This window comes from Pleurodeles waltl, chromosome 3_1, assembly GCF_031143425.1.
Source record: "Pleurodeles waltl isolate 20211129_DDA chromosome 3_1, aPleWal1.hap1.20221129, whole genome shotgun sequence".
NCBI lineage: Eukaryota > Metazoa > Chordata > Amphibia > Caudata > Salamandridae > Pleurodeles > Pleurodeles waltl.
In genome coordinates this window covers 599,133,581-599,153,032 of record NC_090440.1, presented here as the reverse complement: position 1 = coordinate 599,153,032, position 19,452 = coordinate 599,133,581, and the positions used below count along the sequence as shown (strand labels likewise).

General features: G+C 48.5%; 1 protein-coding gene across 6 annotated transcripts in view; it reads left to right on the top strand.

Moving 5' to 3' along the window:
- The window catches only part of PPP6R3 (protein phosphatase 6 regulatory subunit 3), a 1,278,047-nt gene extending 1,258,857 nt beyond the window's left edge, over positions 1–19,190 (top strand). For all 6 annotated transcript variants that reach the window (XM_069223039.1, XM_069223035.1, XM_069223038.1 and 3 more), the window contains one exon: positions 17,792–19,190. In XM_069223039.1, coding sequence (XP_069079140.1) covers positions 17,792–17,843 — 52 coding nt within the window. In that variant the 3' untranslated portion in view covers positions 17,844–19,190. The remainder of the gene's footprint in view (positions 1–17,791) is intronic.
- Positions 19,191–19,452: the final 262 nt, after the last annotated feature.

Sequence of the window (19,452 nt, the reverse complement as noted above, 5' to 3'; positions counted from 1 at the left end):
GTTCTGAAAATAAAGGGTATTTATGACAGTAACACAGTACCAAAATACTAGATAGACAACCCTCCAATAGGAGGTACGTAAACACACTAAATATGTACAATAGCTATCCGAAATGGGCATAAAATTGATAGAAAAAAGTGCAAATGCAGATAGAAAATAGTGACCCCATGGGAAGCCCAAACTATATACTAAAAAAATGGATTACGAACACAGGACCCCCATCTACGTAAGTGGGATGTGTAGAGTGGAGCTGGGGGTACTAGGAAACCACAGAGGTAAGAATCAAAGTGCCCCCTAGCATCTAGAAGGAAAGGAGTAATTTACTAGATTTTCCCCCAAACCGCCCAAAAGGATGAAAGTGAAGAAAATGCAACACCAAGGCAAGACTGCAAGAAACCAGTGATGGATTCCTGAAGAGGAAGACCTGTGGAAGAAGGGGACCAAGTTCAGAAGTCATAGACGAGTCCTGGAGGACTAGGAGCTCCTACCAACCCAGTTGTGGAAGCTGGAGTTGGTCGACAGTAGGACGAAGAACAGGTGAAGATGAAGAGTTCCTGGAGGATGCAGTCGACATCCCACGGCAGATGGATGATTGCAGTCGGTCAGTGGCATGGAAAATCTACCAACAAGCCTTGGCGAAGGCAGAAGTTGTAGTAAATCAAAAGTGGAGCTGCCGGGAACCAGCAAGGTTCAGGAGGACTCAACCCACGGGAGGAGTCCTAGGGGGACCCTCAGCAAGGCAGAGTCAACAGAAGAAGAGGCAGCACGCACAGGAGACCCAATGGACGAAGAGCCAGGAGTCAGAGAAGCACATGCAGCACTACTGGAGAAGTGTCCCACGCCGCAGGAGAAGCACGCAGAGGGCTGTGCGTGACAAAGTGCTGGGCCTATACAGAGCCTGAAGATCCCTTGGAGGAGATGCAAACAAACCTTGGTAGCTGCGGGAGATGTGGTGCACGGGGGTACTGTCCTGCGTGGGAAGGAAAGGGCTGACCTCCACCAAAGTTGGACAGCTGGCAGAGGGGACCAAGAGGACTACTCCAGACCACCACGCGTGATGCAGGATCCACGCAGCTCAGGATGAGAGGAGATCCAAGCAGCCGGTTGTTGTTGGTTGAGTCAGACGAAGAAGGTGGCGGATGCCAGAGAGTGCTTGCGCATCTGCAAAGCGTATGTCAATAGTGAAATCCGAGCGAAGTCATAAAATGTAAACAATATGGTGTTGGGTGCCAGGCTAGACCTAACACCTGCCACACAGGTGTCGGAGTACCACACACTGAAGAGTGGGTGGTTGCCTAAATATTGAAAGAAGAGTGGCCAGGGCACACCAATAGCATGAATCCTGATAATGTTCAAGAATAAATAGAAAGTCCGTTTTTGGAAGATGATGTGTAAATATTTATTATAAGTGCAGGTAGAAAGTAGAAATCTCAATCAAAAGACTGCGTTGTACAAAATGACCATGTGTCCAGAGCAGCCAGATGGTGATAAATGGTCAGAGTTACAATAGGATGTTCGAATGTAACAATAAGTCCATACAACAAAACAGCCAACACGTGTTTCGCCTTCAAGACTTTGTCAAGGCTGTGGAAACATAGATGAAAAATACATACATGTCGGTATAGTATAATTGCGCAAGGTGACTTCACAACGTCTAAAATTCTTTGTACAGAGGTAAAGAGAACAATCCGAGCGAAGGTGCAATAGAATTGTGTGAATTAAGTGCAGGGATGCGTATAGTTAATGTGACGACCAGAATGTAGTGTGAATGCCTCAATAGGTCTTATAGGTGACTAATTGAATCACGTTCCAGAAGAAAAAGGCAAACAAGTCAGTCTAGAGTGGAATAAAACGGCAACATCATGCGAGGTAAGACTGTCATAAACGTGTCTACACAGTGTGATACAGTACATGTGCTTTAAATTTTTTAGAAAACATTGAATCTTAGTGGTGAAGAAACAAGGGGGGATGCGAAGTGTGTTGTGATGTGGATAGAAGATCTATAAATAGTGTGAAGAAAAGAGTAAAGAAAGAAGTAATTGAAAGGGGGTAAGGTACCTTCAGATGTATATAAATCATTATATGTAGACACGAAAGGTACATAGATCAAGCTGCTGGTAGTCATGAGTCCTTGGGAGAAATCAAATAGTATAGGCAAATGATGGCCATGATAAGCCTGGGGTATAAAACAACAAAAAATACAATTTAGTGTAAAGCAGGTGTTATGCAGAAAGCTATTTGATTTTAAAGCTACATACGGAGTAAATAATCTGGTATGCCAAGTTCTATATTGTCGCTGGAGCGTTGCCCCGTCACTAGCTTTTCCAAGGTTGCTGTGATTTTACATGTGTAATATTCTTTTCACTTTCTAGAAAAACTCGAAAAGTGAAGACGGAGCCTATCAAATTAGAAAGGTTTTCTCACAACGCAATTAAAACTTCTAAAGGAATGTTTTACTTAGTCTTTTTATGCCCATGCCATGGACTGGAGGTACCTGAACCGGAGTAGGCTGGTTTATGCCTGAAGGGCACCAAATGTGCACTTCATAGCATACCAGTGGCTTGGGGAGGCTACCCCTCCCAAGGCATGTAACACCTATTTCCAAAGGGAGAGGGTGTTACCCCCCTCTTTTAAAGGAAATCCTTTGTTCTGCCTTCCTGGGCTTGAGCTGTTGAAGCAGCAGGAAGGCAGAAACCTATCTGAGGGGTGGCATCAGCTTTGGCTGCCTGCAAAACCCCAGAAGGCTGGTAGGAGCAAAGCTGGGAGTCCTCTAAGGAGCCGCTGTAGGAAAGTACCATCTTGCCTGGCATGTTACCCCCATTTTTCACTGTATATATGTTGTTTTAGTTGTATGTGTCACTGGGACCCTGCCAGCCAGGGCCCCAGTGCTCATAAGTGTGCCTGAATGTGTTACCTGTGTTATGACTAACTGTCTCACTGAGGCTCTGCTAACCAGAACCTCAGTGGTTATGCTCTCTCATTTCATTCAAATTGTCACTAACAGGCTAGTGACCAATTTTACCAATTTACATTGGCTTACTGGAACACCCTTATAATTCCCTAGTATATGGTACTGAGGTACCCAGGGTATTGGGGTTCCAGGAGATCCCTATGGGCTGCAGCATTTCTTTTGCCACCCATAGGGAGCTCTGACAATTCTTACACTGGCCTGCCACTGCAGCCTGAGTGAAATAACGTCCACGTTATTTCACAGCCATTTTACACTGCACTTAAGTAACTTATAAATCACCTATATGTCTAACCTTTACCTGGTAAAGGTTAGGTGCAAAGTTACTTAGTGTGAGGGCACCCTGGCACTAGCCAAGGTGCCCCCACATTGTTCAGGGCCAATTCCCCGGACTTTGTGAGTGCGGGGACACCATTACACGCGTGCACTACATATAGGTCACTACCTATATGTAGCTTCACAATGGGAACTCCGAATATGGCCATGTAACATGTCTATGATCATGGAATTACCCCCTCTATGCCATCCTGGCATAGTTGGCACAATCCCATGATCCCAGTGGTCTGTAGCACAGACCCTGGTACTGCCAAACTGCTTTTCCTGGGGTTTCACTGCAGCTGCTGCTGCTGCCAACCCCTCAGACAGGCTTCTGCCCTCCTGGGGTCCAGCCAGGCCTGGCCCAGGATGGCAGAACAAAGGACTTCCTCTGAGAGAGGGTGTTACACCCTCTCCCTTTGGAAAATGGTGTGAAGGCAGGGGAGGAGTAGCCTCCCCCAGCCTCTGGAAATGCTTTCATGGGCACACATGGTGCTCATTTCTGCATAAGCCAGTCTACACCGGTTCAGGGACCCCTTAGCCCTGCTCTGGCGTGAAACTGGACAAAGGAAAGGGGAGTGACCACTCCCCTGACCTGTACCTCCCCTGGGAGGTGCCCAGAGCTCCTCCAGTGTGCTCCAGACCTCTGCCATTTTGGAAACAGAGGCGCTGCTGGCACACTGGACTGCTCTGAGTGGCCAGTGCCACCAGGTGACGTCAGAGACTCCTTCTGATAGGCTCCTTCAGGTGTTGCTAGCCTATCCTCTCTCCTAGGTAGCCAAACCCTCTTTTCTGGCTATTTAGGGTCTCTGTCTCTGGGGATTCCTTAGATAACGAATGCAAGAGCTCATCCGAGTTCCTCTGCCTCTCTCTTCACCTTCTGCCAAGGAATCGACTGCTGACCGTGCTGGAAGCCTGCAAAACTGCCACAAAGTAGCAAAGACGACTACTGCAACTCTGTAACGCTCATCCTGCCGCCTTCTCGACTGTTTTCCTGGTGGTGCATGCTGTGGGGGTAATCTGCCTCCTCTCTGCACTAGAAGCTCCGAAGAAATCTCCCGTGGGTCGACGGAATCGTCCCCCTGCAACCGCAGGCACCAAAGAACTGCATCACCGGTCCCCTGGGTCTCCTCTCAGCAGGTCCCTTGAATCCAGCAACTCTGTCCAAGTGACTCCCACAGTCCAGTGACTCTTCAGTCCAAGTTTGGTGGAGGTAAGTCCTTGCCTCCCCACGCCAGACTGCATTGCTGGGAACCGCGACTTTTGCAGCTACTCCGGCCTCCGTGCACTTCCGGCGGAAATCCTTTGTGCACAGTCCAGCCTGGGTCCACGGCACTCTAACCTGCATTGCACGACTTCCTAAGTTGTCCTCCGGCGACGTGGGACTCCTTTGTGCGACTTCGGGTGAGCACCGTTTCACGCATCCTCGTAGTGCCTGTTTTGGGCACTTCTGCGGGTGCTGCCTGCTGCTGAGAGGGCTCCTTGTCTTGCTCAACGCCCCCTCTGTCCCAAGACGCAATTGGCGACATCCTGGTCCCTCCTGGGCCACAGCAGCATCCAAAAACCCTTACCGCACGATTTGCAGCTAGCAAGGCTTGTTGGCGGTCTTTCTTCAGGAAAACACTTCTGCACGACTCTCCACGGCGTGGGGGATCCATCCTCCAAAGGGGAAGTCTCTGGCCCCTGTTGTTCCTGCAGAACCTTCAGCTTCTACTGGCCAGTAGCAGCTTCTTTGCACCCACAGCTGGCATTTCCTGGGCATCTGCCCATCTCCGACTTGCTTGTGACTTTTGGACTTGGTCCCCTTGTTCCACAGGTACCCTCGACTGGAAATCCATCGTTGTTGCATTGCTGGTTTGTGTCTTTCCTGCAGAATTCCCCTATCACGACTTCTATGTCCTTTGGGGAACTTTAGTGCACTTTGCACTCACTTTTCAGGGTCTTGGGGTGGGCTATTTTTCTAACCCTTACTATTTTCTAATAGTCCCAGCGACCCTCTACAAGGTCACATAGGTTTGGGGTCCATTCGTGGTTCGCATTCCACTTTTGGAGTATATGGTTTGTGTTGCCCCTATCCCTATGTGTCCAATTGCATCCTATTGTAACTATACATTGTTTGCACTGTTTTCTAATACTATTACTGCATATTTTGGTATTGTGTACATATATCTTGTGTATATTTGCTATCCTCATACTGAGGGTACACTCTGAGATACTTTGGCATATTGTCATAAAAAATAAAGTACCTTTATTTTTAGTATATCTGTGTATTGTGTTTTCTTATGATATTGTGCATATGACACTAGTGGTACTGTAGGAGCTTCACTCGTCTCCTAGTTCAGCCTAAGCTGCTCTGCTAAGCTACCATTATCTATCAGCCTATGCTGCTAGACACCCTATACACTAATAAGGGATAACTGGGCCTGGTGCAAGGTGTAAGTACCCCTTGGTACTCACTACAAGCCAGTCCAGCCTCCTACAGCCGCCAGAGTGCATGGAATCATACTTCCAATACTGGCAACAGTATTGTGGTATGATTACGACATGTTTTATACCAAACATGCCTAGGTTCAGAGTTACCATTATGTACCTGGACATAGGTAGTGACCTATGTCCAGTAAATGCATATGTCCACGCTCACGAATGCCAGGAAAATGGCCCTGGAGTTCGTGGGGGCACCTCTGCCAGGTTCTTGCACCCTACCCTTTGGGCTAGGAGGGCCTGCCATAAGGATGACTTAGAGTGACCTGGTGCAGTGACCTGTAGTGTAAAAGGGTGCATGTACCCTTTCACGCAGGATACAATGGCAGGCCTGCAGAACATTTTACATGGGCTCCCCATGAGTGGCATAATGGGGCCATCAGTATGCCAACTGTGGGGTGAAAAAGGTACAAGTTACCAAGTTTGAAGGCAGAGAGCATAATCACTGGGGTCCCACCCAACACACTGACAACAGGCAGAAAATGGGTGTAACCATGCCAAGAAAGAGGGTACTTTCCGAAACCATGTCAGTGTTTATAGGGTAACATGGGGAAGTAGGTGGCTGTTTTTCTGGTTTAGGACCCTTCCCAGAGGTAACCCGTTGGGACACGGGAGGTTGGATAGTGACCCCACCCGTAGACACCCAGAACAGTGGAGTACGTACACCAGGGAGCCCAGGTGCATAGGTGTGAGGTTGTGTCCAAACCTCCCATTAGAGTCACTGGGGACCTTGGTTGTCCAGCTGCTGTCATGACCCGTGGACCAGGTCAGTGGAACCAAGGTGTGGATTACTGAAAAAGAGGACTTAAGGAAAGAAGAGACAGAGTACAGACCACCCGGAGGTGCCCAGGCAGTGCCAGGGGGACAATGCTAAACCCTTCTCAGAGATGCTTTCCTGTAGGACAGTGGACGAAGAAGTGCAGCTGTGGAGACTAGGCGATGCAGAAGGATCCCAGAATTGCAGAAGGATCAGTGGTTAGCAGGACCACCAACAAGAGCCTTGGCAAATGCCGGGAAGCATTGCAGGATTTGTGGGGACCAGCAATGCCCAGGTGACCCAACCTTGGCAGGTAGGTTAGGGCCAGCCCTTAGCAAGCAGGAGAGCTAGGAGGACTTGCTGGAGCTCCCAGCAGGACCCTAATGCAGGAGGCACAGGGAGGCCTCAACAGCACAGCAAAGAGGGATGCCCATGGCACAGGAGTTGCAGAGGGAATGTCCTTCTTGGAGCTGGAGAGTGCTGGGGGCCAGGGCTTCTTGGAGCTAGGAGGCCTTTGGACTGAAGAGCCAACAAGCCTTGGCAATGACAAACTGATGAGGTGCACAGGGGTTCCATCCAAGCCACCCCAGCGATGGACCAAAGACTTCCCAGTTGCCAAGAAAATAGGTCAGACCTTTGAAGTGCCACAGAACCACCATCACCTATGTTGTAGAGCCTTAAAGAGTCCGTGGGACAGCAGGATCCCCAAGCCAGTTGTCATTTGAGGTGCCTGCGGATTCAGGGGAGTGACTCCTTCACTTCAAGGGAGATTGCTTCTTGCTTTTTTAAGTGCAGACAGAGTGACTCTGGAGGATGCACGGCCACTGGGGTTGCAGAAGTCTTGCAGAATTTGGAAACAAAGTTGCAGTAGAAGCCCGCCTACTGGTTACAGGCTTGCTCCTGGTTACAGCAAAGAACAGCAATGGTTCCGGTGTCCAGGTTGCAGAAGTGTCTTGAAGAGGAGACTTGCAGATGGTTCCTGAAGTCTTGCAGGTGAATCGAAGGACCCATCCTCGGAGGAGCCTTTAAGTATCCCAGAAAGGGGGGATGGACACTTACTGCAGTGACCCACCTGTTACAGGAGGTCAGGGACATCACCCAGCTGGACTAACCAATCAGATGCTCTCATGGGCCTCACCTCATCTTGTTTTCAAGACTGCAGAATCAAGTGACCACCTGGCAGAGTTCTGTGCACCTCCCTAGGGGAGGAGCTTGACACCAGATCACCAAATATGCCCTTCAAAGCAGTCTGGTGGCTGTTAGAGGCACTCTCACTCCAGCCCAGAGACATCTGTTTTTAAAGAAGAGGTGGTTGTACCTCTGTCTTAGAGGAAATCCTTTGTTCTGCCTTCCTCTGGCCGAATTAGACTCCGCAGCAGTAGGGCGGAACAGTGTTTAGGGTTGGTGGCAGCACGGGCTGGCATGCAGACCATGCAAGGCTGTACAGGCTTAAGAGTACATGGTATCATGCAATTAGCACTGGAATCTGTGTAGTTGCATGATTTGAACATGTTTGATACCAAGCATGCCTATGTTCGGTGAAGCCATTATGTAGTTGGACAACTCGTGTTGACCAGTGTCCTCTGTATACCTGAAGATGGCTTTCTTACACTTCCAAAGCCCAGTAATTGGAGTCTGGGGTTTGTAGGGGGTGTAGGAGGCTGGCCTGGCTTATAGTGGGTACCCTGTGGTACTTACACCCTGTGCCAGGTCCAGTTATCCCTTATTAGAATAGAGGTGTTTCTAGCCGGTTAGGCGGATAGAAGGTAGCTATGGCAAAGCAGCTTAGGCTGAACTAGGAGACATGCAAAGCTCCTACTATACCACTTAGATCATATAGCACAATATAATAAGAAAACTAATACTCAGTTACTAAAAATAAAGGTACTTTATTTTTATGACAATATGCCACAAGTATCTCAGTGAGTACCCTCAGTTAGGAGGTAAGTAATATACACAAGTTATATGTACACAAACCAAAATTATGCAGATATTGGCAAAAGGAAGTAATGCAAGCAATGTACAGTCACAATAGATTGTAATAGGAGCACATAGGTATAGGGGCAACACAAACCATATACTCTAGAAGTGGAATGCGAATCACGAATGGACCCCAGACCTATGGGAGCTTGTAGATAGTCGCTGGGACTGTAAGAAAACAGTCAGGGTGTCCAAGATACCCCACCCCAGACCCTGAAAAGTAGGAGTAAAGTACACCTGATACCCCAAAAGAACACAATAGTCGTGATAGCGGGATTCTGCAAGAACCACAAACACCAGCAAAGCACTGAAGATGGATTCCTGGACCTGAGGACCTGCAAGGCAAGGGGACCAAGTCCAAGAGTCGCGATAGTGTCCGGGAGGGGTGGGGGGCAGGAGCCCAGGAAACCACCCGGATGAAGGTGCAAGGAAGCTGCCTCCGGATGGAAGAAGCTTGGAATTCTGCAACAACGAAGAAAACTAGGAACCTCTCCTTTGGATGGAAGATGTCCCACGTAGCGATGAAGGTTGCAGAAGTGTTCCCACACAGAAATAGCGCAAACAAGCCTTGCTAGCTGCAAGGGTCGCGGTAGAGGTTTTTGGGTGCTGCTGGGGACCAGGAAGGACCAGTATGTCCTCCCTTGGAGGAGGAGACAAAGGGGACGCTCAGCAACACAGAGAGCCCCCACAGAAACAGGCAGCACCCGCAGAAGTACCCGAACAGGCACTTGGAAGCTTTGTGAACCGGAGCTCGCTCAGAGTCACAAAGGAGGGTCCCACGACGCCGGAGGCCAACTCAGAGGGTTGAGCACTGCAGGACGGAGTGCTGGGGACCCAGGCTAGGCTGTGCACGAAGGAAATCCTGGAAGAGACCACAGGAGCCAGAGCAGCTGCAAATCACGCAGTACACAGGTTTGCAGTCTAGCGTGGGGAGGCAAGGACTTACCTTCACCAAACTTGGACTGAATGATCACTGGACTGTGGGAGTCACCTGGATAGAGTTCCTGTGTTCCAGGGACCAGCTCGTCAGGATGAGAGGGGACCCAGAGGACTGGTGATGCAGCCTTTTGGTGCCTGCATTAGCAGGGGGAAGGTTCTGTTGACCCACAGGAGATTTCTTCTTGGCTTCCAGTGCAGGGTGAAGGCAGGTGACCCTCAGGGCATGCACCACCAGGAAACAGTTGAGAAAGCCGGCAGGATGAGGCTCTACAATGTTGCTGGTAGTCATCTTGCTACTTTGTTGCGGTTTTGCAGGCGTCCTGGAGCAGTCAGCGGTCGATCCTTGGCAGAAGTCGAAGAGGGAGATGCAGAGGAACTCTGGTGAGCTCTTACATTCGTTATCTCCAGAATTCCCCAGAGAAGAGACCCTAAATAGCCAGAAAAGGAGGTTTGGCTACAAAGAAAGGAGGATTGGCTACCAAGAGAGGTAAGAGCCTATCAGAGGGGGTCTCTGACGTCACCTGCTGGCACTGGCCACTCAGAGCAGTCCAGCGTGCCCCCAACACCTCTGTTTCCAAGATGGTAGAGGTCTGGGACACACTGGAGGAGCTCTGGGCACCTCCCCTGGGAGGTACTGGTCAGGGGAGTCGTCACTCCCCTTTCCTTTGTCCAGTTTCGCGCCAGAGCAGGGCTGGGGGAATCCCTGAACCGGTGTAGACTGGCTTATGCAAAGATGGGCACCATCTGTGCCTATCAAAGTATTTCCAGGGGCTGGGGGAGGCTACTCCTCCCCAGCCCTTCACACCTTTTTCCAAAGGGAGAGGGTGTAACACCCTCTCTCAGAGGATATCCTTTATTCTGCCTTCCTGGGCCAGGGCTGCCTGGACCCCAGGAGGGCAGAATCCTGTCTGAGGGGTTGGCAGCTGCAGTGGAAACCCCAGAAAGGCAGTTTGGCAGTACCCGAGTTCTGTGCTAGAGACCCTGGGGGATCATGGAATTGTCACCCCAATACCAGGATGGTATTGGGGTGACAATTCCATGATCTTAGACATGTTACATGGCCATGTTTGGAGTTACCATTGTGACGCTATACATAGGTATAGTGCACACGTGTAATGGTGTCCCCGCACTCACAAAGTCTGGGGAATTTGCCCTGAACGATGTGGGAGCAGCTTGGCTAGTGCCAGGGTGCCCACACACTAAGTAACTTGGCACCCAAGCTTCACCAGGTGATGGTTAGACATATAGGTTACTTATAAGTTACTTATGTGCAGTGAAAAATGGCTGTGAAATAACGTGAACGTTATTTCACTCAGGCTGCAGTGGCAGGCCTGTGTAAGAATTGTCAGAGCTCCCTATCGGTGGCAAAAGAAATGCTGCAGCCCATAGAGATCTCCTGGAACCCCAATACCCTGGGTACCGAAGTACCATATACAAGGGAATTATATGGGTGTACCAGTGTGCCAATGAGAATTGGTAAATGTAGTCACTAGCCTGTTAGTGACAAATTTAGAAAGCAGAGAGAGCATAAACACGGAGGTTCTGGTTAGCAGAGCCTCAGTGATAGGCACCACACAGGGAACACGTACAGGGCACATACTGTGAGCACTGGGGTCCTGCCCGGCAGGATCCCAGTGACACATGGGCTAAAACATACATACATACCGTGATAATGGGGGTAACATGCCAGGCAAGATGGTACTTTCCTACAAGGGGCACCTCTGTTCATGCAGGGGCACCTTCACACTTAGAACCATGCACCCTGCCCTTGGGCTGAAGGGCCTACCTTAGGGGTGACTTACAGGGTAAGAGTGCAGTGGCCAGGATATAAGGCAAATCTTATATCTGGAGTTAAAGGTGCATGCATCATTTCACACAGGTTGCAGTGGCAGGCCTGTAGTCACAGTTTGCATGGGCTCCCATGGCTGGCACATTACATGCTGCAGCCCATGGGGAACTGTAAGAGGCTGGCCTGGTTTGTAGTGGGTACCAAGGGGTACTTACACTCTGCACCAGGTCCAGTTATCCCTTATTAGTGTAGAAGAGGTGTTTCTAGCAGCTTAAGCTGATAAAAGGTAGCTATAGCTGAGCAGCTTAGGCTGAACTAGGAGACATGCAAAGCTCCTACTATACCACTGGTGTCATATGCACAATATCATAAGAAAACACAATACACAGATATACTAAAAATAAAGGTACTTTATTTTTAAGACAATATGTCAAAAGTATCTCAGTGAGTACCCTCAGTATGAGGATAGCAAATATACACAAGATATATGTACACAATACCAAAAATATGCAGTAATAGCAAAAGGAAGTAATGCAAGCAATGTATAGTCACAATAGATTGCAATAGGAGCACATAGGTATAGGGGCAACACAAACCATATACTCCAAAAGTGGAATGCGAATCACGAATGGACCCCAAACCTATGTGAGCTTGTAGAGGGTCGCTGGGACTGTAACAAAACAGTGAGGGTTAGAAAAATAGCCCACCCCAAGACCCTGAAAATTAGGTGTAAAGTGCACCTATATTCCCCAGAGAGCACAGATGTCGTGATAGGGGAAATCTGCAAGGAAGACCAACACCAGCAATGCAACAAAGGTGGATTTCCGGACGAGAGTACCTGTGGAACAAGGGGACCAAGTCCAAGAGTTGCGACTAAGTCGAGATTGGGCAGATGCCCAGGAAATGCCAGCTGAGGGTGCAAAGAAGCTGCCACCGGATGGTAAAAGCTGTGGATTCTGCAAGAACGAACAGGACTAGGAACTTCCCCTTTGGAGGATGGATGTCCCACGTCGTGAAGAAGCTTGCAGAGGTGTTCCCACGCAGAAAGACCGTAAACAAGCCTTGCTAGCTGCAAGGGTCGCAGTTAGGGTTTTTGGATGCTGCTGTGGCCCAGGAGGGACCAGGATGTCGCCAATTGCGTGAGGAGACAGAGAGGGCGCCCAGCAAGATAGGGAGCCCTCACAGAAGCAGGCAGCACCCGCAGAAGTGCCGGAACAGACACTACGAAGAAGAGTGAACCGGAGCTCACCCGAAGTCACAAAAGGAGATCCCACGACGCCGGAGGCCAACTCAGGAGGTTGTGCACTGCAGGTTAGAGTGTTGGGGGCCCAGGCTTGGCTGTGCACAAAGGAAATCCTGGAAGAGTGCACAGGAGCCGGAGCAGCTGCAAATCATGCGGTACCCAGCAATGCAGTCTAACGTAGGGAGGCAAGGACTTACCTGCACCAAACTTGGACTGAAGAGTCACTGGACTGTGGGAGTCACTTGGACAGAGTTGCTGAGTTCCAGGGACCATGCTCGTCGTGCTGAGAGGGGACCCAGAGGACCGGTGATGCAGTTCTTTTGGTGCCTGTGGTTGCAGGGGGAGGATTCCGTCGTCCCACGGGAGATTTCTTCGGAGCTTCTAGTGCAGAGAGGAGGCAGACTACCCCCACAGCATGCACCACCAGGAAAACAGTTGAGAAGGCAGCAGGATCAGCGATACAAGGTTGCAGTAGTCGTCTTTGCTGCTATGTTGCAGTTTTGCAGGCGTCCTGAGCAGTCAGCGGTCGATTCCTTGGCAGAAGGTGAAGAGAGAGATGCAGAGGAACTCTGAGCTCTTGCATTCGTTATCTAAAGGCTTCCCCAAAGCAGAGACCCTAAATAGCCAGAAAAGGAGGTTTGGCTACCTAGGAAGGAGGATAGGCTAGCAACACAGGTAAGAGCCTATCAGGAGGAGTCTCTGACATCACCTGCTGGCACTGGCCACTCAGAGCAGTCCACAGTGTGCCAGCAGCACCTCAGTTTCCAAGATGGCAGAGGTCTGGAGCACACTGGAGGAGCTCTGGCCACCTCCCAGGGGAGGTGCAGGTCAGAGGAGTGGTCACTCCCCTTTCCTTTGTCCAGTTTCGCGCCAGAGCAGGGCTGGGGGATCCCTGAACCGGTGCAGACTGGCTTATGCAGAGATGGGCACAATCTGTGCCCATCAAAGCATTTCCAGAGGCTGGGGGAGGCTTCTCCTCCCCAGCCCTGACACCTTTTTCCAAAGGGAGAGGGTGTAACACCCTCCCTCTGAGGAAGTTCTTTGTTCTGCCTTCCTGGGCCAGGCCTGGCTGGACCCCAGGAGGGCAGATGCCTGTCTGAGGGGTTGGCAGCAGCTGCAGTGAAACCCCGGGAAAGGTAGTTTGGCAGTACCCGGGTCTGTGCTAGAGACTCGGGGGATCATGGAATTGACTCCCCAATGCCAGAATGGCATTGGTGACAATTCCATTATCTTAGACATGTTACATGGCCATGTTCGGAGTTACCATTGTGACGCTATACATAGGTAGTGACCTATGTACAGTGCACACGTGTAATGGTGTCCCCGCACTCACAAAGTCCGGGAAATTTGCCCGAGAACGATGTGGGGGCACGTGGCTAGTGCCAGGGTGCCCACACACTAAGTAACTTAGCACCCAACCTTTACCAGGTGAAGGTTAGACATATAGGTGACTTATAAGTTACTTAAGTGCAGTGGTAAATGGCTGTGAAATAACGTGGACGTTATTTCACTCAGGCTGCAGTGGCAGGCCTGTGTAAGAATTGTCAGAGCTCCCAATGGGTGGCAAAATAAATGCTGCAGCCCATAGGGGTCTCCTGGAACCCCAATACCCTGGGTACCTCAGTACCATATACTAGGGAATTATAAGGGTGTTCCAGTATGCCAATGTGAATTGGTGAAATTGGTCACTAGCCTGTTAGTGACAATTTGGAAAGCAAAGAGAGAGCATAACCACTGAGGTTCTGGTTAGCAGAGTGTAGGAAAGTACCATCTTGCCTGGCATGTTACCCCCATTTTTCACTGTATATATGTTGTTTTAGTTGTATGTGTCACTGGGACCCTGTTCACCCACTTTTTGCCTGATGTCAGTGTGTTTAGACTATAGTTCACAGGGATCCTGCTAACCAGGACCCCAGTGTATGTGCTCTCTCCTCTAAATTTGGTTGCTGATGAGCTTTTTACAGCCACAATTGACATACTGGTGCACCTATGTTAGTTCCTAGGGTACCCAGGACATTGGTACACCAGCGGTCCCCCATGGGCTGCAACATGTATTGTGCCACCCATGGGAGCCCATGTCTGCAGGCCTGCCTTTGTGGCCTGCGTGAAATGGTGCAAGCACTCTTTCACCACAGATATAAGGCTTGCCGTCTATCCTAGTCACTGCACGTAAACACTATGTCACCCATCTGATAGGCCCTTCAGCCTAAGAGCAGGGTGTATGTCCCTTAGTGTGAGGGTAGCCCTTCATTTCCTGGGCTCTGTAAGTGTGGGGAAGCCATCTTAAGGTATGTAGTGGATACTGGTCAACACGAGTGGTCCACCTTACATAATAGTTTCACCGCAGATAGACATGCTTGGTATCAAACATTTTGTAATCATGCAACTACATAGATTCCAGTTTTAGTTGAATGATACCATGTACTCTGGGGCTTCCCTAGGAGGTTCCCTAAAGTCTTCTTGTACAGCCTTAAAGGGTCTGCATGCCAGCCTGTGCTGCTGGCCCCACACACTGTTCTTCATTCCTGCTGCGAGATTACCTCGGACAGAGCAAGGCAGAACAAAGGATTTCCTGTAAGACAGAGGTGTGACCACCTCTTTAGAAATAGGTGTTTCTGGATGGGGGGTGTCTCTGAGCCCCACCTGACTGCTTTGAAGGGTACATTTGGGGCCCTCCTTGCATAAAATGGTTTGCACCAGTGCAGAACAGAGGACCACCCCCAGGCCCCTGACCCGCTCCTTCCCTAAAGATGTGCATAGAGATCTGCCAGGTGGCCACTCGATCCTGCCATCTTGAAAAAAAGATGAGCAGAGGCCCCTGGGAGCATCTGACTGGTTTGTCCAGCTGGAGTCTCTCCCCTGCATCCACAGACTCCTTACTGACGACACCCGGCTTGTGGATCCTGCTATTACACAGACTCTTTGAGGCTCTACAACGCATGTGGTGGTTCTGTGGCTCTCAAGAGGTCTGACCTGTCTTCCTTGCAACTGGGAAGTTTTTGGTCCCTCGCTGGAGCTGCTTGCCTGGGACTCCTGTACACCTCGTCTTTGTTGTTGCCAAGGCTTGTTGGCCCGTCAGACCGAAGACTTCCTGGCTCCAAGAAGCCCTCACCTCCAGCACTCTCCAGCTCCAAGAATGGCATCCTCTCTGCAACTCCTGCGACGTGGGCATCCCTCTTTGCTGTTGAGGTGTCCCTGTGCCTCCTGCCAGAGGGTCCGGCTGGGGGCTCCATCGATACCTTCTGGCTCTCCTACAAGCTGGGGGCTGGCCCTGACCTAGCTACCAAGGTATGGTCACCTGGATCTGGTTAGTCCCCACAAATCTTTCAAACTCTGTTAAGTGTTTTCTGCATTTGCCAAGGCTTGTTGGTTGTCCCGCTGACCCCTCTGCAATTCGACGACCGGTGTGGGACAGCTTGTGAATGACTCCTGAGATCTTCCTCCAGTGCCTGGCTCCACAGCTGCACTTCATCCACCGTCCCACAGGAAAGCATTTCTAAGTAGGGTGGGCATTGCCCTCCTGCACTGCCTGGGTACCTTCCGGTGTTCTGGGCTCAGTTCCATCTTTCCTTAGGTCCTTTTCTTCAGGAATCCATGCCTGGCTTCCAACGACCTGGTCTACAGGTCATGACTACAGCTGGACAATCGAGGTCCCCATTGACTGAGGTTCCAACACAATTTCACCCCTATGCATCTGGGTTCCCTGGTGTATGTACTTTACTGTTCAGGGTATCCATGGGTGGGGACATTATCCAACCTCTCTTGTCCCAACGGGTTTCCTGTGGGTCCTCTGGGAAGGGTACTAAAACATGAAAACACCTGCATCGACTTCCCCATGTTAGCCTATTGACACTGACCTGGGATGACAACTCTGCACACGGGCGACTGGGGAATCCTACCTGATTACCATAGGGGTCCCAGTAATTCCCCAGCCCTAAGGTTTATTGGGTGGGAGTGTGGGGTGGGAGTGATTTTCGCATTCCATTTTTTGGTGCCCCGAAGGCAGGTCCATCTGCGCCCTTCCACACCTGGACCATGCCCAGTGCCATGGACTCTGATCCCCCAACCACCCACTGTTGCGATGGCAAAGCTCTACACGCCCTCAACTGTGGAAGATCCTCAGTCTGCCACCAAGCCGACCTGAAAAACACCTAGGGACCATTCTCCTGCTGCTTTTGCTCCCTCATCTGCCTCCCCACGCCCCCCACCCTCCTTCCACCCCTGCTCCCCCCCCAAATAGCCCAGACAAACACCTCAAGTCCATAGTCCTCAACACCCACTCCTTCTCCAAACACGCAGTAGAAGTTTGGGACCTCCTAACTAGACTTGATTGCCCCCGACGTCACCTTCCTCACAGAGACCTGGATCATCCCCACCTCAGCCCCAGACATTGTCACTGCCATTCCTGATGGCTACAAAATTGTCCACAAAGGCAGAGTCATTCGACCTGGAGGAGGCGTCGCCATAGTCTACAAGAACACACTCTGCCTGTCAGCCCACCGTTGAGGATTGTATTGCTTATGTATCTATTCTAAGGTAAGGAATGTGCAACTAGAAGTCTCTATCAGATGAGCAAGTTACTTAACTTGGGTAACGATTTATCTGGTAGAGGCATATTCTAGTTCTGGATTCCTTACCGACCCGTCCATCCTCTCCTCACTGCGAACTGATTTCTAGGGACAGGGATTCCCCTTTCAGGGCCCTAGTTCTGGCATACCATTTTCAGTGTTTATGGCTCCATGCTACTGGAGTGGAAAGTTGTGAACAGAAACTGAAGCCAGCACGCCGGGGTGGTGCCTATATATGACCACGACATCAAGGCGACCACAACGCCAGTGACTGACACCGAGTCAACCGATGCCACCTGATGGCGCGTACTGGTACTGCTCGATGAAAAATGTCCGGATCCAGTCTGACGCCTGGGGAAATTCTAAGGTAAGGAATCTGAAACTAGAATATGTCTCTACCAGGTAATTTGTTACCAAAGGTAAGTAACTTGTTCTCCTGAGATTAGGCACTTGCATGGGGTATTATCTTGTCAGTGAAGTAAATAAAAAAATAGACATGACTGGGCACTAGTATTAAAAGTTAGCGAAATTTCAATTTTCTTGCACTTAATTTACACTCTCCTTCCCTCCCTTTTTTGTAGAGTCTGGTTAAGCTACAGGAGAATATTGAATATGTTGTCAAATTCTTCATTAGAAACTAAGGGAAAGCTATCTTTTAGCCTAATTAGGAAAGGCATGCTTAGTGTGTTTTTCTCAGAACGGGATTGTTGTAGATATGTGTTTCTGAATGCAAATCTTATTTTATTTTCAGAATTGATCAGCTGCTCGTATCGGGAGATACTTCTGTGAATGGCCCAGTATGATACCCAGTGAGGACCGTTGCTGGCTGAAGACTACACAGTTGATGTCTTCGGTTCATTAAAGTATGTTAGCCGGAGCCATTTTAAGCGTCACTGCTGTACCACCTCTCTAAGGGATGAGGACTAGCAACATTTGTATACTAAAATTTAATATGCTGTACAGAAATTCTGAAGTGTAAAAAAAAAAAAAAAAAAAAATGCACATTGACAAATACAAATTTTTGAGTCTGTTTATATTGGTATTCTGAAAAATGGGTGGCCTGTGAAATAAGATTTTGCCGCTCACATAATGAGTGATCTTGTAGTTCAAATGGCTGTATGAATAGTTTTATAAAAAAAAAGTATACAAAAATACATTTTAACGTATTTGAAACATAACTATCTGAAAATTAGTGTGACCAAAGTATTTAGCAATTTTCATATATTTTCACATTGTACAAAATTCCAGATTCGGGTTTCTTCCGGGTCAGCAGTTACCATTTCCAAGATGCTTGGTGAAAATGATGTTGGTTGTTTTAGTTTAAAAAGGTAATTTAATTGAAAGGATTTTTCACTGTTTAATGTTTTGCAGGTTTTTAATTGATTGTTTTCTGTGTTTTTTAAGCAGATCAAACATGTAAGACTTTTAGTAAGGATTTTAAGTATTTATTGCAACAAGTTAGATAACAAATGTGTGTCAATGTAAAGCCATAGGGTTCACTTGAGTGATATGCTTGAGTATATTCCAGGTCAATGGAATCTAAAGGACTTATGTTGGAAAAAAAAAAAAAGGAACTTTTTTTAACCCAAATTAAAACAAAATTGACTAGAACATAAAGCATCAAAATGTTAATGTTTTGAGTGATCTGTGTTTTGTTCATGCACGTAAGCTACAATACAGTATGTGCATTCTTTCTGGAGGCGTTGTGCATTTAAAATGTAGATAACAATTATTTTTGCGACTTCTGTATATTTGTTGCTCTCCAAGAAGCATCATAATTGCATAGATTTTTTATTTGTCGGTTCTAAGCCAGTTTTTATGTACTTGGCTTGCAAATATACTGATTACGGAACGTAACCTAATGTAATTTATAATTTTTCTCTGTCCTTTGAGTAGCCAGTCAGACTTATTAAAGTGACAGTAGCAATACGACATATTGCATAGTATGGCAAATTTATAAATTCCCCTCCTGCATCCTTTTAGATATAAACTTGTTTACCAGGAAAACAATCTTTGACAGCCTTGGTTTTTCCTTGCCAGTATTTAAAAGTCAGAAGGATTTATCTATGGACAGTAGTTAGTCTTCTACAAAGTGTCACAGGCAACGTGCCTCAACATTACATACAAAAATAAAGAAACCAGTAAAATGAGTGATTGTCATGCTTTCTTTCAATGTAATGTAAAGCTCAATTGTCATTAAAAATAATCCTTATTTTGATATGTTAGAAACAGATTACTTTAGCTTTTTTCAAGACCTCCCATCAGAAAAACGCTACACGCAAAATGGACAAAAAAGGGGCTGTGGGTCCAGCCCTCTTCAGACTTTCTTTTTTTTAAATTTTATAAATATATATAAAGAACCTGTAGGAGCTGGTTCTGCATATACTATATCAAAATTAGGTGTAGTGTACA